Below are 23,106 nucleotides of genomic sequence, written 5' to 3'. Positions count from 1 at the left end.
AAAAACCATTTATTTAACTTAATTTTCCCATAAGCGGTGCCAAATATATATTTACACCTCCAAATTCCACAATCTCGTTTTCGTGATTAATTAAAAAAAAAAAAAACAGTAATTCAAAATTTGTTGTTGAACTCAAAAATTCGCTTTTTGATTTTTCCAGAGCCAAGCTTGAAGCATTCCGTCGGAAATCAATCTCTCGGGAAAAAAAAATGGTGAAATCTCTCTCTCTCTCTCCCTCTCTGGCTCGCTGTCTCTTTAATTAGCTTTAGCCTTTTGAATTTTGACTTGATCACATAAAAATTTCCCTCTTTTGCGTTTCAGACATGAGCTTCCTGAAGGGACTCATCGACTCTTTTGGCTCAATCTTTAGCTCCCCAGCCTACGATTCCAACCCAAACCCAAACCCTATTTATCCCAATTCTTCTTATTCTTCTTCTTCTTCTTCTTCATCATCAACCATGGAAGGCGTGTCGAACGAGCGCGTCGCACACAAGCTCAAGGGTTACCACGACTTGGCAACCGAAGAGATCGCCAAGGCCGTTAGAGCCGAAGAGTGGGGCTTAGTCGACGATGCTATTCTTCACTACAAGAACGCCCAGAGAATACTCCTCGAAGCTAGTTCCACTCCTGCTCCTTCATATATTACCCCCAGGTAATTCTATTTTCTCCCCCCCCCCTTTTTTTGGGGTTTGCATTCTGTTTGGCTGCTGAGAAAGTTGTACATTGTGTTTTGTTTTTGGTTATATAAGCTTTAAGTAATTTGGTGTTTGTTGTCCTCTCTTTTAACCGCGAATTTTGTTCGGCAATTGCTTGAACAGATTGTAGCTAGATGGGAATTTTTCTGAGCTTGACATTAGCTCAGGTGTCTAATACTCTAGGAAAAATTATATGGGCATTCATATTTTGTTCTATAAATTTAGTCTAAGATGGCCCCACTTAGCAAACCCGTGTATATGGTTAATTGTGGTGGCAAACCATTGTATAATGGGGCTTATTATATGTAGATTTTAAAAAGGTCTGGTAGATTTTTTTTTAGCAAATGATTTAAGTATTTGAGAGGTTATCAGGTTAGCTGTCTAATGGTACAAAGACTGGGTTTTATAAGCAATGGAGAGATTGGAAAGCATTAAAAACATCCTTTCATTTGTCGTCAGATTGTAAAGAATTCTTGTGCGTCTTTAGGGTTTGTTATAGAACATCATAGTCGTCTTAAGATCTCTCTGATCTGATTGGTCGAGGAAAACTTAATTAGATGTGAATTTTAAGTGTTTCTATCTGGATTGTGAAACATCTTAGTTTATTTCTTTAATGATCTCTTGATAAAATCGGGTTGTGGCATTTTTTCAGCAATTGGAAAGGGGAGTGGACATTCTCTATGTATCAAAGAGATTGTGTTAGATAGTACTTCCAATTCTAGTGCTCCTTTCCCTTCTATAAATGGAATCTTTTGTATAACTCTTTATCTTGTAACATGTTCTTCTTCTTCTTTTAAAACTTTTTTCCTTTCCTTTCCTTTTTTTCCTTTTGAAAGTGGATTAAGGGCTAGTTTAAAGGATTCAGATTTCACATAATTCTGTACTACTAGTGCACACATCAGTTACCATCTTAGCAATTGGTCCTCTACACTACAGTGAAAGTGAAATGTTAACCAAACAGATTTCATGAACGTACATTTTTTTTGTAATTACTTAGGTTTCCAAAATAAGTAAATTGTTGATATTGAAGTTGTTCCCAATGCTTTGCGTGACTCTAGTGGAGTTGGAAATATGTTTTTCGGATTTAACTCTTCTTTTTACCTTTCCCTTATTTTCAATTATGTTTACTCTAAAGGGTAGCTCAATCAATTGGGGGCCACACCATATCAAGCCAGTCACTAGTTCGAATCTCTCCCTCCCCTTGGGGTCAAAACTTACTTATTAAATATGTGTGTGTGTGTGTGTGTGTGTGGGTAGTTATTCTTTATTTGTATTATTTAAATAGATGGTTTTGTAACAGTGAACAAGAGAAGGTGAAATCTTATCGTCAAAAAATATCAAAATGGCAGGGTCATGTGTCAGAAAGATTACAAGCTTTAAGTAGGCGTGCAGGTTCATTTCTCATACTGTTACAACTGATCATGCATTGTTTTTTAAGTTGATATGGATTTACAGAGAGCACTGATACTTCTTCCTCTCTCTTTTCTGCCCCCTTCTTGTTTCAGGTGGCACATCGACAAGCAAGGTATTTGTTCTTGTTGAATTATAAAGGTAGATTTTTATTTTAGTTTATATTTTCCACTTGAAGCGTGATTATCCTTTTCTGGTAAGTAGCTGTATTTTTAGTTGAATTTTTTCCACTGAATCCTTTCCTGATTTTATTTAATTGGAAATGTGTTTGGACAATGTTCTTCACCTTAATGTGTACTATTCTTCAAGTCCTTAATACTTATAGACTAGCCTTGCTATTTTTTTTTTGTTTCCTTTTTAAAGAACATCAATGATGATTACAGACCCATTTTTCTTTTCTTTTCTTTTCTTTTTTAAATAAAATAACCTTGATCATGACCTAGATGCTTTTCTTTTTTATTTCAGAGCCCTGCACCGAATCCTAGAAAGGACGTTTTAAAAAAATCTTCTTCTTTTAGTACAAACAGCCCAAGTATGAGGAATCAGACAGACAAAGTTGTAAGCTCTAAACCTACAAAAGACGCTAACTCTGGTTATGAAGACAAATTGGTTGAAATGATAAATACTACAATAGTAGATAGAAGTCCATCCGTTAAATGGGAGGATGTTGGTATGAAATTATTAATGCTATGTTTTTCTCATTTTCTGTTTCCATCGGTAGTCATGTAGCTCATTAAATAACAAAGTTACTTATTTGAGCTTGTTTGCAGCTGGTCTTGAGAAGGCAAAGCAAGCTTTAATGGAGATGGTAATCTTGCCAACTAAAAGAAGAGACTTATTTACTGGTCTTCGGAGGCCAGCTAGAGGTAATGACACAATTCTTTGGAATACTTTTACATACAGACCAGTGACACTCCAAAATTTAGTTTAATGAGAAAACATCTGACGTTATTAGGTTTGCTTCTCTTTGGTCCACCTGGTAATGGGAAGACCATGCTTGCCAAAGCAGTCGCTTCAGAGTCTGAGGCAACATTTTTTAATGTCTCTGCATCTTCCTTGACATCAAAATGGGTGTGTCTCTGTCCTTGATTTATTAATTTGTTTTAAAGATCATGATGTCTATGGTTCTACTTTTAGTTATTGTCCTTATTGGAGAGGGTCTTATAAGTTCTATTTACATTGAAATAGGTGGGGGAGGCTGAAAAGCTTGTACGGGCTCTGTTCATGGTTGCTAAATCCAGACAGCCATCTGTAATTTTCATGGATGAAGTATGCTATCCTTTCTGCAAACTACATTGTGAAGGTCTTAGTAGTTACCATACTTGGTCTTCCTTGAAGTATGCTGTTCCTTCCATGCTTAAGTAGATTGTGTAGTTCATGAAGGAACATTGAGTGCATAAAGCTTGCATTGCATTGCTGTGTCCCATGGCACTTTTCAGATTCGTATTTGTTTGGAACTGGAGCTGGAACTTGATATACCAATCCCAGTTGGCTGAAATTGATTGTATTGGAGAACGAACAATTATTGCTGTCACTAGGAGTTGAGTTATTTAGTAATCTGAATGATAATCTTGTCTTACAATAAAATTAATGAAATACATGAATATTTGTGAAGGTTGCAAATTCATATTTTACATTTTAGGGCATTCACAATGAACTCAACGGAGTTCTAGTTAAGTTTTGCTAGAAAATCCTTTTTCTATTGTAACTACCAACCATTTTGTTACATTCCCCAATGAACTCCCTATTTTATTCTTTATTCCATTTTTTTTTTAATCTTTTTATACTCTTTCAATGTCAAATTTTTTTCCCCTCCCATCACCACAACACCTCATTCATCCCACAGAAACGAACAACAAGATCCACGGCCCAGCTTACTGGAACCCTAAACCCAAGCCCAATAATAAACCCATCTGAACTGAGTCCTAATCCAATCAATGAACCCCTGCTGCCAGCTCAGATCGGATCATTGATCCCCCAGCCACCACCACAAACTCAAGTGTCAACGTCAAAGCCAATATGTAAGCTGCAAGATCCACCCATGCATTAGTCCGATCTGGATCTAATCAGTTCCGTTGGAAGCCATGTCGCTTGCCATTGCCAAACCATGCCACCACAAGGACCATCATGATGTGTGTCGGTACCGTCTTGTTGCCATTACCAACATACTGATCTGCCGTCATGAGACCTCCATTGAACAACTGTCTCACTTGTTAGGCCAGCATCAAAGAAGAAGAGTGGAGCAAAGCAAAAATCATTGTATTGTACTGGAAGAAGAGAGAGTCCTGGTTGGGAGGGAATAAAAAAGGGATGGCAAAGATTTAGCTTTGCTACTGTAAGCCAACAATTATTGAGTTACTGTAGCAAAGCAAAAATCTGTTGAGTCAGTGGCGAGCTCGTTGGAGACGAAAAAGTGAGTTTTTTTCATCAAAATTTCGAGAATGGGGTTTGTTGAACTCATTGTGAATGCTCTTAGGGGCCTATTGGGTAGCATTGTTCAACTTTGCTTCCCTCGTGTTTTACTTATCTTTTTTTCTCTCCTAAACATACTCTATAACCATTGTGAAATGACTATGTTAGAAACTTGTCTTTTTTTACACTCAGCCATCATTTAGATGTTTACCACCACAACCTCCACCACCGTCAGTGCTATGTCCACCGTAACCACCATCTGCACTATTAGTGTTATTGTTCCTTGTAGTTGGGATTTTAAGGTTTGTTGTTGAGTTCCATTACCTAACTTTGCTTTCATCATATAAACTAGTATAATATTTACTATTATTAAGACTTGTTCTTTGGTTTGCTTATGAAAAAGAGAATTGGATGTTGCTTTAATTGGAATTTTTGTTTATTCCAAATTTGTAACCTTTTTAAATGGTAATTAATTATTCTTTTTTTGTATGATTGTTAACAGATTGATAGTGTCATGTCAACAAGATTGGCTAATGAAAATGATGCGAGTCGAAGGTTAAAGTCAGAGTTTCTTATACAATTTGATGGTGTTGCCTCTAATAGTAATGATGTAATAATTGTCATTGGTGAGCTCTATATTTAATTCAGTTAGGTTTTGTCTTCACCTTTTGGAGTCAGCTACATGCATCTTTCACAGTGGTGTTGTTTTATAGGCCACATGTTTTTATTCAATAGTATACCATCATGTCCAACATCCATGGATGTTTCTTTTGGTGTCCTTGCTGGATTTGATTTCTATTGATGTAATTTGCATATCTAATGCTTCAGTTTCATTTTCTAATTTCCTCTGCTTTCATGCTCATGCAGGTGCTACTAATAAGCCACAAGAACTGGATGACGCAGTTCTTAGGAGATTGGTTAGTATTTGTCATGAATGTGCTGCAACTCAATTGTTTTGGGATTATGAATTATGAAGTGCTGAGTTTTTTTTACATTCAAGGATAAATATTAATGAATCATTATTAGTTATATTAATTTTGGTTTGTCTAATATCATGTGGTATTTTAGCCTTTCCCTACTTTCTGGCCCTGAAGGCTTAGCATCTTTTATAAGTTTGCTCCCACCAAAAAGGACAAGGACATTGAAGCATGAAGAAAGTGATCAAAAACTACTATTACAGTAACAAAGCTCTTATTTATTTATTTAATTATTTTATGATGTGGAGATGGAAATTTTGAGAATTGGAGTTCAAAAGATTTTTTTTTAATAATAATAATAATTATTATTATTATTATTATTATTATTTAGTTCAACTTGAAGGCAAATGGAGAGCCTTAGCCCTAGTGTCTAGAGAACTCACCTAGGGTAGTGGCTGGAATATACTAATTACTCACGTTTTTAAATTTCAAAAAAAGATTCTAATGTGAACAAAGATATGACACAACAAACAACTAGAGTAGTATATTAAAAGATTGTTTAGCTTCATTTTTTTTTTCCTTTTTTCTTTATTGAAAGCTTCATATATTGTTTTTTGGCAGATTATCAGAATTTTTTACTCAATTTTATTTTTGGTATTGTGACTCAGTTTAATTTGAAATTCTGAACCAGGTGAAGCGAATATACATACCCTTACCTGATGAAAATGTTAGGAGACTACTTCTTAAGAACAAACTCAAGGGCCAGGCCTTTTCCTTACCCAGTAAGAATATACTGTATTTTATCTTGAAGCTTGTCTTTTTTAAACGAACAATTCATATTTCTTATCAATATCTTTAAAAAGCTGCTTATGGTTGTACTCTTTTTCTTATTACTTTGAGGCAAAATAAAGTGAACTTGTAGAATTTTTTTTTATTCAAATCTGGTTGCATTAAATTACTAGAAAGGTTTTTCTTTTTTTTTTGGGAGTCCCATGGAAGGGTAGGAAGGCATGTTGCCCAAATTGGCTACACCTTTTAGAGTGGCTAGTAATGAATTTTTATGGGAAGTTCTTATTAAGTCCCAGAAAAGATGAAACTCTATTGGAACTATTCTCATTTTAGCGGTTAAATCATCACCTTCTCTAGATCTAGCTTGTATTGTAGGTCTGAAAGGTCAGGTGTGATATTAAGCTAGTTTGGTCCAATATTTTGAGATACCTAAAGCATCAAAGTTAATTGGGAGGGATAGCAATAGGAATAAGAAAGTTGTAGGGTTTACTCTCTCCACTATTTTGGTTTAAGAAGAAGAAGAAACATCCAAAATAATTAGGAATGATTGAAACAAGAATAAGAAAATTGTAGGTTTCGGGTCTCGTTATTGGGCTTTTATTGATTATTCTTCTCTCTCTGAGAAGAAAGGGGAATCTGGTAGCTGGGTTTAGCATGGGGGGATTTCGTAGTTTTTTCATTGAATCCAAGTTTTTTCATCTAGTTGTAGAGGAAGGGGGACGGTATTTCTCGTTACGGATTTTTGAGAGCGGCAAATACTCCATGAGATCAGTCTTCATGGGCAAGAATGCAGCACAATGGCTGATGAATAATATAGAACATGTTGTTGGGGCAAATTTCAAACAATTTTTCACTTTCAGAGATGGTGACACTGCCTATACTCTCCAACGAAGCACCAGTTCTTTTGGTCAGTTCTTTCTATTGACTGAACTCAAAGTTGGCGGGTCTAGGAGGTCGATTATTATCCCGGAAGGCAAAGAGAAAAGTGGTTGGAGGGCCTTTGGCCTTGAATTAAGAAAGATGTTGAACCCTTCCCAATATGCGGGTGGAAATGGTCATCCAATTTTTATTCCTCAGGTGCATAGGCATTTCTTGGAGGCTAAGAACTCTAGAACTTTTGCTGATGCTGTCTTTGTGCAAGGCTATCATGGAAAAGCAGAGGATAGACAGCAGCTTAAGCAGTTAGGTACTACAGATAAGGGGAAGAGGACACAGTTAGGAGAGGAGAAGATGGTGGGGAAGATGGTGGTGAATCCGAGCTCGACAGGTGCCAAGGGGGGGGATTATCCGGTGGGCAAGCCTGAGAAGATGGTGGTGGGAGAAGGGGAAAGGAGAGAGCAGTGTTTGATGAGGAGTTAGAGTCAGGGGAGCAAAATCCGGTAGGAATTAGGATACGCTTCCCATCATACTCAAAAGCCAATGCACATGGGGAGACGAATGATGTGAGGAGACCATGTTGGACAAGGAGTGGTCTAATCGTGGAGGTTGACGTGATAGGGAGGAGGCAGGTTTCCTGGGATAGAAAGAAAAGGGGAGTTCAGAAGTTTAAATGGGTATCACGGGCTGGGAAGGTTATGAGCAAAGGCAAGCTGGGTTTGGGCCCAAACAAGCTGACAGCCCAAATGCCAATCAGTAGCTCAAGTTCAGGCCCAGATTTCACAAGCCCAAAAATATTAGAGCTTGGGGAATGTTCTGATTGTTGTGGAGGGCTTAAAGTCTCAGCCGATACCCACGAGAAGGACGGGGAGACTCCATGGGTAAGCACAACGTGCTCCAAGTTGCCGACGCAGGTGGCCGGAGGTCTTGTGAGGGCACTGACGGCACGGGTTCAGGCCGAGATGGGTGGTTCGAGCTTCTCGGTGCCTCTGGTGTCTCTGATGTGCCCTGTTTCGCCGATACAAGAGGTGTGTCGCACCGGGCTGAGTTCGACGGGCTCCAAGATGCCAATACAGGTGGTCAGAGATCATAAGCAGACGCCGACGGTACGGATGCAGGCCGAGATGGGTGGTTTGAGCATTTCGGTGTCTCTGGTGCCTACGATGTGTCCTATTCTGCCGTTACAGGAGTTGTGTCGTACCGGGTTTCAGGTGGTTTCGCCGATAGGAGTGTCGGGGTGTACCGAGTCTCTTCTGATCATGGTCTTCAGGCTTACCTCTGACCGGAGCAGTATTTTAGGCTCCATTTTGTTGCCGGGTGGGTTGTTTTTTGAAGGTAAGAGGACGGTGACTCTCAATTTAGTGCCACGATCGTTAGGACCTTTTTTCCCTGATTTCTTTCTAGAGTTGGTGCAAGCTGGATCACTGGGTTTGGAGGTATTGGGTCAGGAGGTTAATCCTTCCTATTGTAAGGAACTCTGCCTTTCTAGGGAGGTCTTGCTTGTGGAGGAAGCAGTTGATTTTTCTGTGGGTGTTGGTGAATCTGATTTGTCAGTTGGCTTTCCTCTGCAAATCATTGATCTGAGTGAGCCGACAACCTTGGCAGAGTTGGAAGAGGTCAATGAGGTTTTAAGTATTGAGACTAAGTTAGATATTTCTGGGTGGGTGAAACATAGAATTCCGGGTTTTAGTAAATTGGTTGGGTTGTCTATGACTCAACACGAGAATTTGTGCATTGCACTCTTAAAGAGACTTGAATCAGTGATGGAGGCAGCCAATGTGTTACACAGGAAAGCAACGGGTAGTAAAAAGGTGGCTAAGTCCAAAAATAAGGGATGTAGAGAGCTGCAAAATTTGATCTCTTCGGTGAATTATGACAGGAGATAAAGGGTGGTCTTGTGATGGTGTTTGTAGTTGGGGATGTTTTAGTGTTTATGAAGATAAAAATGATTTCGTGGAATGTTAGAGGTTTAAATGATCCTCAGAAACGCCTTGTGGTGAAGAATTTGTTGCGGGAGTGGAAGTGTGGTGTTGTTTGTTTACAAGAGACAAAAATTGCTAGTATGAATAGACAGCTGGTTTGTAGTTTGTGAAGCTGTCCATATGTGGATTAGGCTGTTTTGGAGGCTGATCGGACTACCGGTGGTATTTTGCTTATGTGGGATAAAAGGGTTTTGGAGAAGGTGGAGGTTATGGTTGGTACTTTCTCAGTGTCGGTAAAGTGTTAAGGGGTGGGGGACGGGTTTATATGGGCTTGCTCAGGTGTTTATGGCCCAAATGAGAATATTGAGAGGGGCCACATGTGGGATGAGTTAGTGGGTATTCAGCAGTATTGGAGGATTCCGTGGTGTTGCTTTGGGGATTTTAATATTGTTCGCTTTCTTAGCGAGCGTAGGGGCGAGACCCGTTTGACCCTGGCTATGGAAAAATTCTCTGAATTTGTTGAGGATCTTAACTTGGTTGATTTGCCTTTGGAGGGAGGTAGCTATACTTGATCTAGTGGTTCTGATCAACCAGCGATGTCTAGGATTGATAGAGCTTTGGTCACTCCAGATTGGGAGGACCATTTCCCAGATGTTACTCAAAAGATTTTACCCCGTCCTATCTTAGACCACAATCCAATCCTCTTGGAGGCAGGGAGAATGGCAAGGGGGAAAAGTCCATTCAGATTTGAAAATATGTGGTTGAAGTCGGAGGGATTTGCAGATAGAGTTCAAACCTGGTGGAATCGGCATTCCTTTGTAGGTACACCTAGTTTCGTGCTTGCAAAAAAACTAAAGGCTCTGAAAGAGGACATTGTGCAATGGAATCGCCGAGAGTTTGGTAATGTAGCGCGTCAAAAGAAGCAATTATTGGAGGAGTTGATAACTTTAGACGCAAAGGAAGGGGATGTTGGTCTCTCCAATGGGGAGAAATGTCATAAGGCTGAGTTGAGGTCCAAGGTGGAGCATCTTCTCTCCTTGGAAGAAATCTCTTGGAGACAAAAATCTAGGATGTTATGTATCAAGGAAGGGGATAATAACACCAAGTTTTTTCACAAAATGGCCAACTCCCATAGAAGGTTTAATCATCTAAGAACCTTGGAGGTGGATGGGGTGGTTTTTGAGGAGGCCTCCGAGGTTACTAATCAAGTTGTACAATTTTATAAAAATTTGTACAAGGAGACTGAGGAGTGGAGGCCTTTTGTGGAGGGTTTGGATTTTGATCGTATTGAGAATATGGAGAGGGTTTGGCTTGAAAGGAAGTTTGAGAGAGAAGAGATTCTTCAAGTTGTTAGTGACTTGGAAGGGGACAAAGCTCCAGATCCGGATGGGTTTACTATGGCGTTCTATCATCATTGTTGGAGGGTAGTGGAGAAAGACGTCTTAGCGGTCTTTGAAGAGTTTTTCCAACATTGCAAGTTCGAAAAATCCTTTAATGCTACCTTCATTGCATTAATTCCTAAAAAGAAATATGCCTCTAATATTAGAGATTTTCGACCTATTAGTTTGGTGGGGAGTGTATAAAATCTTGGCTAAGGTCTTGGCAAATCGCTTGAGAGGTTCTAGATCAGTTGATTTCTGAGAATCAGAATAGCTTTGTGGGTGGGAGACAAATCCTTGACTCGGTTCTTATTGCGAATGAGTGTGTGAATGGCCGAGGGAAGAGTAGGGTTCTTGGAGTCATTTGTGAGCTCGATATGGAGAAAGCCTACAATCATGTGAATTGGGAGGCTTTGCTGTATTTGTTGAATAGGATGGGCTTCGGAGTGAAGTGGTGCAAGTGGATCTGTACTTGTATATCCACTATTCAGTTTTCTGTTTTGATTAATGGGTCTCCAGCTGATTTCTTTGGTAGCTCAAGGGGTTTAAGACAAGGAGATCCGCTATCTCCAATGTTGTCTTTGATCATGATGGAGGTGTTTAGTAGGATGTTGAGAAGAGTGGAGGGAGCTGGTTTGATCCGTGGCTTTAATCTTGAGGGTAGGAGGGATATAGGGGAACGTGTTTCACATCTATTATTTGCAGACAATACTATCCTTTTTTGTGATGTAGATGTGGAGCAAATTCTTCATATTCGGTTGTTGTTACTTAGTTTTTAGGCGGTAACAGGTTTGAAGGTAAATATGCATAAGAGTGAAATGGTTCCAATAGAGGAGGTTGTTGATGTGCATGCTTTGGCTGATATCTTGGGCTGCAGAGTTGGAACTTTGCCTATGTCGTATCTTGGCATGCCGTTGGGGGCTTCTCATAACTCCCCTTCAATTTGGAATCCAATTTTGGAAAAAATTGAGCGGAAATTAGCTGGGTGGAAGAAGCTGTACCTGTCTAAGGGGGGTCGATTGATGTTACTTAAGAGTACGCTATCTAGTCTTTCGACTTACTTTCTATCGTTATTCACAATTCCTACTCATGTAGCTAATAAAATTGAAAAGTTGCAAAGGGATTTCTTATGGGGTGATAGCAAGATTCATTTGGTAGGTTGGGATAAAGTTTGTGCGCCTATAGCCAAAGATGGCTAGGGGATAAGGAAACTTTCTACCTTTAATAAGGCATTATTGGGGAAATGGTTGTAGCGGTTTGGGAAGGAAGAGGGTAGGTTATGGAGGAGGGTGGTAGCTTCTAAATATGGGGTAGAATGGGGGGGATGGACCTCAAAGCTGGGTAGGGGAGTTCATGGGTGTGGTGTGTGGAGAAGTATTCGCATGGGTTGGGAGGATTTCAGCAAAAATTGTCACTTTGTTGTTGGGTTGGGAAATAGAGTGAGATTTTGGCAGGATGGGTGGTATGGGAATCAACCTTTTCAATTGGCTTTTCCAAGGCTGTATGGTATTGCCATTGATAAGGAGGCTTCTGTTGAAGCTTCTTTGCCTAGGCAGGGGGCAGAGGAGAGAAGATTTTGGAATGTTTGTTTTAGTAGATTTTTTAATGATTAGGAGATGGATGAAGGTCTGCAGTTTCTTCGTTTAATGGGTTCCATTAACCCTCCCATGGAGGTTGGAGATCAGATGAGATGGAAATTGAAGCCTAATGGGGCTTTTGACATCCGGTCGTATTTAACAAATTAAGGCATTCTCCCTCAATTGTCTTTCCTTGGAAAGCTATTTGGAGAGTAAAGGCCCCTAGGCGAGTTTCTTTTTTTGTTTGGTGTGTAGCTTGGAATAAGATCCTAACGGAAGATAATCTGAGATTGAGTAGATTGGATTTTGTGGATTGGTGCATTATGTGCCGTTACTATGGTGAGACGGTAGACCACTTACTTCTTCACTGTGAGATGGCTTATTGGTTATGGAGCTTTCTTTTCACAACCTTTGGCTTGTCTTGGGTTATTCCTAGATCGATCCCAGACTTGCTTTTTGGTTGGTGGAATTGGCTAGGGAAGCACTCGTCTCAAATCTGGAACCTAGTCCCGTTGTGCATCCTATGGTGTATTTGGAAAGAACGGAATCAGAGGACTTTCAAGGATTTGGATAGCTCCAGTGATCAGTTGCTTGCTTCTTTTAGTGGAACTCTTTTTGATTGGTCTCAGGCGTGGGGACTCACGTCTAGTGATTCCCTCCCTTCTTTTCTTTGCTCCCTTTTTCTCTTATAATTTCTTTGTTGTTTGGTTTTCTCTTATGTTTCTCTATATCTTTTCCTTGTACTTTTTGGGTTTGCTCTATGTTTTTCATTCATAGAGTAACCTTTCGTTTATATATCATTCTTACTTATCAAAAAAAAAAAAAGTTGTAGGTTTCACTCTCACCTTAATACTATCTCTTATGTACTACCATAATTACAAAAAGTACCCTAGATGCATATTGTTTACTGATGATATTGTAGCCAACAACATGGTAAAAATAGTCCTCTATGTTGATGTTCCCCTTTAGTTCACTGTAGAAAACCTATGTGAGCACAATATGAAGTTAGTATGGTTATGCTTTTGAAAATATGGAGAGTAAATTAATTTGACACCTGGAGATACATACCTGAATCCATGTTCAGGGATAGACCTATATGGTATATGTATGTATGCATGTATTGATTCATCTACTTGTAGCAGGTTTGCTGGGGTACTGGGCACCACTCAATGAAACAAATTGAATATTTTTTTTTTTTTTTGATAAGTAAAACAAATCGAATATCTGGTCCCATCTGTTTGGAAGTCAAAACATACTTGTCAATGTATATTGTTTCTAAGAGGTCCACTTATAATAATTGCATTTAATGCTAGTGTAATTATAAGCAAAAGTTATAGACCTCCAAAAGACAGTTAGATTGGCCAGTTCTTTGGTTGAAACAAGTTTTTCAACATAGGTAATTAATTAGACTACTGGATTTTTCTGTTACTGAAACATGGTATCTCATTATATAGCACACAAAAGGAAGTGAATTGTGCAAGTATAGCTTGTGTGACCTGTGCAATGTTGTTAGTGTCCCTTTTAACTGCACTGAATTATGAAAAGTATGAATCAGATGATGATTTGGTTCTCATTATTTTTGACAGGTGGAGATATAGAGAGACTTGCCAGAGTGACAGAGGGTAACATAACTTTTCATATTGGTTGTTGGTTTGTAGCCAATATAATTATGCCACCTAAGAGACTGGCCGCAAAATAAAATCTCAAACAACATTTGAAAAAAAAAATTGTTCTAGTTCAATTGAAATTACAAATTATTATTCTTGATGGACAGGATATTCTGGAAGTGATCTACAAGCGTTATGTGAAGAGGCTGCAATGATGCCAATCAGAGAGCTAGGTGCTAACATTCTAACTGTCAAAGCAAATCAGGTAATCTAAGCTTGTATACGGTTGTGACCCTATTTGTGACCTAATAACTAATTCTTAAATGGTTCTAGAATTCTCCCTCCATATTGTGTCTGAAATTGATTTGGTGGTGTAAACAACTTCCTAATATATGCCAAAAATGAGGGCGCATGCTGGTATGGAACATGCACTGACCCTCTTAATTGTCCAAGCAATAGCCCTCTTAATTGTCCAAGCTGTAAAACTGATGTGGAATTTATTTTCCAGCAACCCTCTTTTTATTTTTTTCGACAATTGGTGATATTTTGTTTTACATGGTTTAGGCTTTTAAGTAGAGTATGTTTATTAAGTTAGCCTCATTGCTATACATCTGAGTAATCGGATGTGGTTTACTTAAACCTTCCACTTTGACTAGTAAATATTAGGTTGCGTTGCTTTTCTTAAGAAATCATGCTATATGTTCTAATCTTAACTGTTTTTCTTTAAAAATCAGGTAAGGCCACTAAGATATGAAGATTTCCATAAGGCAATGACGGTCATCAGACCCAGCTTAAACAAAAGCAAGTGGGAAGAGCTTGAGCAATGGAATGAAGAGTATGGCTCTAACTAAATTTTTTACATGTTACGATTTTTTCAATTCAAAGCAAAGCTGTGTTATAGTGATTTAAACCTACCGCCGAGTGGTAAAAAGGAAAAGGCAAATCCTAGTGGTCTACATCGTGTAAATGTCACTCCTCACAACCAGAATCTTACTATTGTTGAATGATTTGTATTCTTCTGCACAATTACGATGACTGGTCTTTATATCTCTAAAAAGTTTAATAGTAAATTAATTTGAATGAAGTTTTATATATGGTTTATGAATTATCATCATTTTGTGGTATATGGAATCATTAACATTATATTACGCGTTGTTAAGAAGAGGAACCAGATCAGGAAAATATAAATGGTTAAGAATAATATAAATATTTAATCTATATGTAAGAATCTGATTTTATTGTTGGTAGTAAATTTACAATTTGGATTGCTTACTTTGGGGAAAAAATCCACAATTTAGAAAGTTGCTGAGATGTTAAATCTAGTAGATAGTTTGAATACACACTGTAAAATTACCCCTTGTTTTTTATAATTAGTTTGAATGCTTGGCGTTTCTCAAAAAAGTTTGAATGCTTGGCTATTGTCCAGAAAAGCATTCCAGTTAGAAGTAACACGCTACTTTCAGTGCAACATCAGGTGAAGACAAGCTATTTTCAACAAATTTGTTATACAGAAGAGAAGCACATTGAACAATGTAGTTTTCCTATGTCAAACCAACCTTGAATCTACTTGTCAGCGCCTCACCATTAATGGTGGGCAATACATTGATTTATCAACTTTCATTAAAGTAGATTACCATGCACCCTTGGCGTAGTGGTCACTCTACAAGTATAAATGTTTGTAGGGGTGTTAGGGATAAAGGCCGGAGTTCAAGTTTTCAAGAGGGGGTTTCACATATATACATTTAAATTAGGCTAGAGTAAAAATTATATCTTGTATATAAATAATTTAAAATAAATAAAATAAAAAACCTTTCATTAATTCAGATGATTTTGCATCATAGCAAGTGAAAATTCCTTAATGGTTTTGAAGGAGATTATTAATAATCTAAAAGTTGAATTCAAGTTCCTTGTTAAGTTATACACTTGTGGGGCATCAAATAGTAACTCATTGGTAGAACTCATCCTTAAAAATCAGCTTGTAAGTAGAGAGTGTCCAAAAACTTATATACACATATTTAAATTTACACTTAAGTAATGTGGAATATTAAGATCATAACAATCTTAGTGTAAGATTACACTTGCCTTTCAAATACTTATAGAAATTGGTTTTTGCTATATGCTTGATATTTAGATGAGTTTTAGAATTATATAATACTAAAAAAACATGAGCTTTGTATATAACATAACATAACATAAAAATGAAATTTTTCTCCAAAAAAAAAAATATATATATATATATATATATATTTGACATAGAATATATAATTGACATGGAATTTGGCAAGTATTTTAAAGAGAATATATACTCCAACTATGGAATTTTAAAATGATCAACCCAATCAAAACCTCTGTTATCTCCCAAAAAAAAGTTGTTAAATCGTGTACTACTAATAAAATCTAAATGTTTCTCAAAAAAAAAAAAAAATCTACACTTTTTATCAAAAAAAAAAAAAGAATCTGTACTTATCTAAAAAAAAAGGTACAGTATATATATATATGAAAAAAATAACTTTCAAAAGAAAAAAATAACTTATTACAAACAAAATACTAGTATAAAAAAAAATTAGTCCTTAAAGAAAAACTTTTTTGATAAACCCTTTAAAGAAAAACTTAGAGAAACTTGTGATATGCTATATTATTCGCAAATTAGAGCATTCACATCAAAGCTGTGAAACGCTAAAAAAAGTTATTTTTTAACAACTCACACCATTAAATAAGGCTCCATCAATGATGCTATTACTATAATATTTAGCATCCAAGCTACAGTAGAGTGTTATTTTTGACACTTTACTGTAACTTCAAAGTTATAAATAATAATAATAATAATATTTTATAGTATTCTCTCTCTCTTTCCCATTAAAATAATATTTCTCTTTCTTTCACCATATTTTTGTCACTCCTCTCTCTTTTTCTTTTTTCTGTTCAGTAACTTTAGTCTTCACCATTTCTATCTCTCATTTCTATCACTCTGTCTTTCTCCCTTTCTTCTCTCTTTTTTTTTTTTTTTTGTGGGTCGACTTTGTGGTTCATGGGTCATGGGTGGCTCAACTCATGGGTCTCGCAATAAGTTTTGGTGGGTTTTTAATTAGAGTTGCGGTGGTTTCCAGTGAGTGTGGATGGTTTCTGACGAATGTGGCTGGGTTTTCCAGCGGTGATTGTGAAAGGATTATGGGTTTGTGATTTTTGTGGGTTATGTTTTCTTTTTTTGCTTGTTGGTAGTGATGAGGTTGTGAGTTTGGGTTTGTAATTTTGGTGGTTGGAGATTGTGGTTGTAGGAGGCGGTCGTAGTGACAATTGTTGTAGCAATGGTGGGCACTGGATGGTGGTTTTTTTTTTTTTTTTTTGTGTTTGGTGGTGGTGGCTAGCGCTTAGCAGTAGCTAGCCGTGGGTGTGGCTATGGCTGTGGGTTTGCTTGGGTAGAGAAGAAAGTGGTGGCTTTGTTCAGGAAAAGAAAGAGACACAGATAAGAAGAGAGAGAAAGAAACATAGTGAAAGAATAAAAATAATAATATTTAAATAAAGTTGTAAAAAAATACCTAGATATATTGTAAAATGATGTGTTAAAATAGATAAAGTAATGTTTTGAAATGTTAAATGCTAAAAAATTTGCCACCCTAACATGAATGCTCTAAGAATATGAATATCATGATCTATGGCTGAAGTACAAAAAATATTTTAAAACTTAGCAAAAAAATAAAAATAAATAATAGAATTTGTTTATAACCATGTAATATATAGCTTAGTATTTTTTAAATATAAAAATATGCGAACAAAATCATTTTAAGATATTTAAATAATAGATCTAGCGACATTAGATATAAGGGATGAAGTGACCATGGTATCAAAATTATTGGGACAAAATGAAAATTTTCAAATTATTGGATTAAAACTTATGAGGTGTAAATTGTGTTTTTGTCTTTTAGAGGGAGAAAAAAATCAAACCAAACGAAACAGTGCCTTGGTTGGTTTGTGTTAGCGGTTTAAAACGCGGCGTTTTAACCATCTGCGTGTAAGAAAATTTAAATTCGCTTCCCTCACTCTCTCTCCAAGTCCAAACTGGGAATTCTGAATTCTCAAAATCCAAACAAACGAAAAGAAATGAAATCCCAAACCCAATCACCAAAGAAGCAATGGTCCTTGCAAGACTTCGAGATCGGAAAACCCCTCGGAAAAGGGAAATTCGGCCGAGTCTATCTCGCCAGAGAAGCCAAGGTGAAGTGAAAAAAGTACCAAATGTTGTTTTGCTTTTGATTTCATTTCCTAAAGCAATCCTCTGAATCCGAGTCTATGACATTTTGGGTTTTTGGCAGAGCAAATACATAGTGGCGTTGAAGGTGATATTCAAAGAGCAAATAGAAAAGTACAAAATTCAGCACCAGCTCAAGAGAGAAATGGAGATTCAAACCAGCCTTCGCCACCCAAATATATTGCGACTCTACGGTTGGTTCCACGACTCCGAACGCATTTTCTTGATTCTCGAATACGCTCATGGCGGCGAGCTCTACAAGGAGCTCAGAAAACGTGGATTTCTCTCTGAGAACAAAGCTGCCACTGTATTTCTCTCTCTCCCTCCCTTGCTCTGTTTGTTTACTGAGAAATTCAGTGTGTGTGTGTATATAATGGTACGTAATTTTTGGGGACTTTTGTTTTTGGAGGACCCCAATAATGGGTATTTCAAATTTTGCTTTTTTTTTTAAAGGAACCAAATAATGGCTGATCCTGATTAATCTATTGAGGATCCATTGTCGACCTTAAAATTTTGGCATAATGGCTGGTGGTTTTATATGTTGGGATAATTGTGGTTTGCTTCAACTATATGTGCTATGCTTTTTGTGTTGCGCATGACTGTTAATTATTACTTTAATATGTTTAGTTACGACGGGTTTTCTTGTCCTTTCTCCTTGTTTAATTCATTGTTTCTTGTCAAATTTAGTATCCTTATGTGTATCCCTTGTGAATTTTAGTACATTTTGAGCCTCGCGCAAGCGTTGGCGTTTTGTCACGAGAAAGATGTGATTCATAGAGACATCAAGCCCGAAAATCTGTTGCTTGATCATGAGGTATGCTAAAAAATCCTTCATGACATTTTTTCTTTTTTGTCCTTTTAGTTTTATAAGGAACCTGTTATTTTCCTTCAGTTTGGATTGATTATGTAAATGTGTATTTTTCAAGTGGATAATATTTTTGGTGTGTTGTAGTTCATTTCAAACATACAGACCATGGCTCTTGATAGTTGACTTTGTGGGGAAATTTTTTTCTGGCATGAATTGCACTAGTCTTACTCGACAAGTTTAGCCCAAATTCTAAGCACAGTCAATTTCAGATTTTTATCTGTTTCTATTTACCTGCCCAAAAATAAGAATCATCCAAATTTTGGGGATGCTATTGTTCTTTTAATAAATCGGCCATAAGTATTTCTGTATGAACTTTAAGTCTACTTGGGCATATCTATGGTACTAAGTTATACAATAACGTAGCTACTAAGGGACCATTTGGATATAGCTTTGTTTTGTACAATGTTAAAGCAGAAATTGCCACAGTTGAGCTTATGAATAGAACAATGTTTTTAATTCCTCTCAGCCTAAAGCTTCTGTCTATCTACACGATGAGTGCACCTACTATAGGCACTAATTGGATGCATTTTCTGCACAATCTATAGCAGAAATTGCAACTGAGATTGGACACTTGAGCTCATGAATAGGACAATTTTTTGAACTCTCTCTCTCTCTCTCTCTCTCTCTCTCTCTCCCTTTCTTTTCTTTTACTTGATGGTTTCTTTCTTGAATTTGAATAAAAAGTTTCTGTAGAATTGTCAGGTGCTAGTGCTCAACTTCAGGATGCATTGCTATAGCAAGTTAACCAACTTCCAATAATAATTTATTTTTTAAGAAGCTCCAAACAGAGAGGAATTCCAAACTTTCTTCTTATTTGTTTAATAGATACTTGTCTATAATTAGTTGAAAAAAATTTAATGATTTTTTCCCAAACCTGGACCAGCATTAAATATTATTATTGAGGAAGTGCGAACTAAGTTACAGTTTTTCTGTTTACTTTATAGATGCAATAGTTTGAACCTATAGTGCTCATTTTATGATGATTGCTCTTTATCATCAAACCAAGACAATTAATTGTTTGACTTAATTATAATTATATCTGTAGGGTCGGCTGAAAATTGCCGACTTTGGATGGTCTGTACAGTCAAGAGCCAAGAGACGCACCATGTGTGGAACTTTGGATTATTTAGCACCAGAAATGGTGGAGAACAAAGCTCATGACTACGCAGTTGACAACTGGACTTTGGGTATCCTTTGCTATGAGTTCCTTTATGGTGTCCCTCCATTTGAGGCTGAGAGTCAAACCGATACCTTTAGAAGGTAAGGTAGAGATAATTGTTTTAGTGTGATTACTGTGGAAGAAAATTGTACCATAAATTGTGTTATTTTTAGTTTGTTAACTTGTATTTGGCTGTACCAGGATAATGAATGTTGACCTGAGCTTTCCTTCCACCCCTTGTGTTTCTACAGAAGCCAAGGATCTCATTCTTCGAGTATGTTAGTCCATGTCTATTGACTCTATTTTCATGTTGATATCTGGGTGCACAGGAAATGCTGTATTGAATACATTTAGTTGTGTTCCTGAATGTGTGATCTGAAAATATGTGCAGCTTCTGGTGAAGGACTCCTCAAAAAGGCTCTCTCTTCAGAAGATCATGGAGCATCCTTGGATAGTCAAGAATGCAGACCCTACAAGTATCTGCAATAAGTAGGATTTTAAACTTCAAAGCTGATTCTGACATGGCTTGGAGGTATCAACATGATTGAATTCTGCAACTATTGGTGTTTCTTTTTTTCCCACTCCACTCAATGCAGCTTCCAAAGCTCTTCGTGTAACGTTCAATATTTCTTCTTATCTTAGGCTGTTTCTTGACTTAGAAACATTGATTTGCAAACCAAGCTTTGAGCTTCATGTATTATATGTTTTGTATATGATAATTCAATGTTCTTTCTCTTGCCATGGATAGGTTTGCTACTACGGATTTATATATAGAAATTAGATTACAGGTTCTAATTAATCTATTATTCCAAACGGTAATGACAAATTATCCATGCCAGTTTATTTTGATATTTGTAATTGTTTAGTTTTTTGAATGGCTTTTATTGGTTTACAGTATAGTTGCAAGGTGGATTACCGCAACCATTGTTGTTTATCATCTACAGTAACACCTATTTAGCATATTATTCTGGAAGCCAATCGTTAGCATGATACTAGTTGGCCTATTGATATGATTGTGGGCAAGACCCAGTGCAACTTTACCTAACAAGAGTTTCTCAAAAATAAAAGCAAAAAAACAAAAAAAAAAAACAAAAAATATATATAACCTTTACCTAACAAGGAAAAAATTGTTCAAGTTTTAGTTGTGCGTTTGTCAAAAAAAACTCTTAAAATTTACATATTTGTTTAGAGTTGTTTGAAGATTCCCCAAAATGTTTATATAGAATCTCAAGAAACTTAGAGACAAGTTCTATCTGGGCCGGCTCAATAGGTGATGCAATTGATGCAATCACCTAAGCCTCCAAATAAAAAAAGACCCCAACTTGTAAAAAAGAATTATATATATAATATATTTATCTATATTTTTTAATTAAAAAAAATTTTAAGTACTTTTATTGGTCAATAAAATGCATTAAAAAGACCCGATTGTATCCTAAAATGCAGAAGATTAAAAAGGGAAAAAACAAAAATAGTCAAACTTTAGCTAACAAAATTAAATTTAGGTTGGATAGCACGTTTTCTACATAGTTGTGCACTGCACAGCAGCACAGGCTGCAAATGCTACACAGCCCAGTGGCCCACAGTCATAGGACAACACATTTTCTTACTTTATCAATTATTATAAATTATCATACCAATTAATAATTTGATGTATATCATATCAACTCATTTGTATTATAGTGACACTAATTTTTTGAACCATGTAATAAATTAATTTTTATTTGAAAAAGAAAAACTAAGTGGATTAGCTATATTAAAATTAAAATTAACAAAATCTTATTTAAGGTCTACTATATCACAAGAAAAATTAAGTGGATTAGCTATATTATCAATTGAAAAAAAGAAATGTTAGAGGAATTTAAATACAAAAACTTAATTAGTAATTTTGCATCTCAAAAAGTAAGAAAAATAGATTTTAAATAAAAAATTCAATATATATTATTTGATTAATATTTAAATATAAAAAATACCACACTTAAAATTTTCGCCTAAAGCCCCCAAAGTTGTTGAGCTGGATTCTATTATTTGAGAATAAGAACAAAATGACCTTCACTGTTATGATCTATTTTCTGACTAAGCAAAGATAGTATGAGCTAGCTTGTAATGGCTTAAATCAAAAGAATTCAATAAAATGAAAGACCAATGAATTCATTCATATATACAAGTATCGTTGGTGGTTTTTACTTTTGATTGAAGAATGAATGAGAATATGTATAATGCATCTCCAATTCATTTCCTTAAGCAAGCACAGCATTATGATTTCCATTACAAAGGCATTCTAAACAAAGCTTCTCACCCCCTCACCATCTTTCACTTCCTTGTACACAGCCAACGCATTGTTCATCACTTTGGGTTTCTGTAGCAGTTTAGCCCTCTTTATTCCAGATGGGTGAGTCGATTGGATACCACCCTCACCACCAAGCTTCTTCTCATATACTTTGGGTGCCACTTGAGGGTTATATCCAGCAGATGCCATTAACATTAGCCCAATGTAATCTGCTTCCGCTTCTCTCCTGTGAAGGAAATAAAACGTAATATTTTTATGATTTGACGTGACAAACAATTTTCCCATATTTTAACAACAAATTAGTGTTAAGAAAAAATCAAGATAAAAAAATTTAGAATTCCACAACAATATCAATCATAGACACCGGGAAAGAAATTTAAAGCACATGCATATAGGTTTTATTTGATCAATAATAAGAAAGAAAAACAAAAAAGGAATTCCATATAATAATTATCACTAGTCCACGGCATAAGAAGGTTCCAATTCATCTGCAAATGCAATTATAGATCTTTATAAAAATAAAAATAAAAATAAAATAAAAAGCAATATCTTAGCTTTCAAAGCTCATCCAAGTAAATAGAAATCATTCCTTTGGATTCACAAATCTATATGCAATCTCAGGAAACTAACGCCTAAGGAAGCAGGCCCTCTTAACCTGTAGACAACAATTAATTTTGGAGATATGAGTATTACCGAACAGTGTCTGCTAGTGACACTAGCATAGCATCATCCTCTTTACCTATCAAATATATATAGCATCCTCCTGTCCTCCAAATCTGCTTAGGTAATACTCATCAACACAATGAGGAAAGCCCTGGCCCTTATTAATTATGGAAAGATGTTTGAGAAAATTTCTCAGTACAAGGTCATTAATTAACAGCGTTTTTTTGAAGAACTAATTGATTATCTATGACAAAAATAAAATGTCCAGACAAACATGCAAAAACCTAGTGTAAACTATA

General features: G+C 36.4%; 2 protein-coding genes across 4 annotated transcripts; both read left to right on the top strand.

Annotated features, from left to right (window-relative positions):
* Nucleotides 1-38: 38 nt before the first annotated feature.
* On the top strand, nt 39-14,695 carry LOC142641003 (uncharacterized). Of its 2 annotated transcripts, XM_075815352.1 has the most exons (14): nt 39-212; nt 322-652; nt 1,996-2,087; nt 2,201-2,220; nt 2,571-2,775; nt 2,876-2,971; nt 3,061-3,176; nt 3,294-3,374; nt 5,020-5,143; nt 5,385-5,434; nt 6,126-6,216; nt 13,564-13,599; nt 13,752-13,849; nt 14,319-14,695. In XM_075815352.1, exons 2-14 carry the CDS (start codon nt 324-326, stop codon nt 14,433-14,435), a joined length of 1,455 nt encoding a protein of 484 aa, XP_075671467.1. In that variant the 5' UTR covers nt 39-212; nt 322-323; the 3' UTR covers nt 14,436-14,695. The 2 variants fall into 2 exon arrangements, with proteins under 2 accessions (XP_075671467.1, XP_075671468.1); XM_075815353.1 differs by lacking the exon at nt 39-212 and having other exon boundaries at nt 233-652.
* Nucleotides 14,696-17,574: 2,879 nt separating this feature from the next.
* On the top strand, nt 17,575-20,598 carry LOC142640966 (serine/threonine-protein kinase Aurora-3). 2 transcript variants are annotated; one of them, XM_075815310.1, is made up of 6 exons: nt 17,579-17,796; nt 17,895-18,137; nt 18,549-18,644; nt 19,744-19,958; nt 20,059-20,131; nt 20,249-20,598. In XM_075815310.1, the coding sequence occupies exons 1-6, from the start codon at nt 17,683-17,685 to the stop codon at nt 20,348-20,350; spliced, it is 843 nt and encodes a 280-aa protein (XP_075671425.1). In that variant the 5' UTR covers nt 17,579-17,682; the 3' UTR covers nt 20,351-20,598. The 2 variants fall into 2 exon arrangements, with proteins under 2 accessions (XP_075671426.1, XP_075671425.1); XM_075815311.1 differs by lacking the exon at nt 18,549-18,644 and having other exon boundaries at nt 17,575-17,796.
* The last annotated feature ends 2,508 nt before the right edge of the window (nt 20,599-23,106 follow it).

This window comes from Castanea sativa, chromosome 6 (genome assembly GCF_040712315.1).
Source record: "Castanea sativa cultivar Marrone di Chiusa Pesio chromosome 6, ASM4071231v1".
NCBI classification, from domain to species: Eukaryota; Viridiplantae; Streptophyta; class Magnoliopsida; order Fagales; family Fagaceae; genus Castanea; species Castanea sativa.
The sequence above is the reverse complement of the archived record's forward strand: the minus strand, read 5'-3'. Positions and strand labels throughout refer to the sequence as shown.

Bases quoted from the DNA above. Each gene is read 5' to 3' on its own strand.
- LOC142641003 (XM_075815352.1), top strand. From the start codon at position 324: ATGAGCTTCCTGAAGGGACTCATCGACTCTTTTGGCTCAATCTTTAGC. The intron at 2,221-2,570 runs GTATTTGTTCTT...TTTTTATTTCAG, and splicing joins GTGGCACATCGACAAGCAAG to AGCCCTGCACCGAATCCTAG. The intron at 5,435-6,125 runs GTTAGTATTTGT...ATTCTGAACCAG, and splicing joins ACGCAGTTCTTAGGAGATTG to GTGAAGCGAATATACATACC.
- LOC142640966 (XM_075815310.1), top strand. From the start codon at position 17,683: ATGAAATCCCAAACCCAATCACCAAAGAAGCAATGGTCCTTGCAAGAC. The intron at 17,797-17,894 runs GTGAAGTGAAAA...GGTTTTTGGCAG, and splicing joins ATCTCGCCAGAGAAGCCAAG to AGCAAATACATAGTGGCGTT. The intron at 19,959-20,058 runs GTAAGGTAGAGA...TGGCTGTACCAG, and splicing joins CAAACCGATACCTTTAGAAG to GATAATGAATGTTGACCTGA.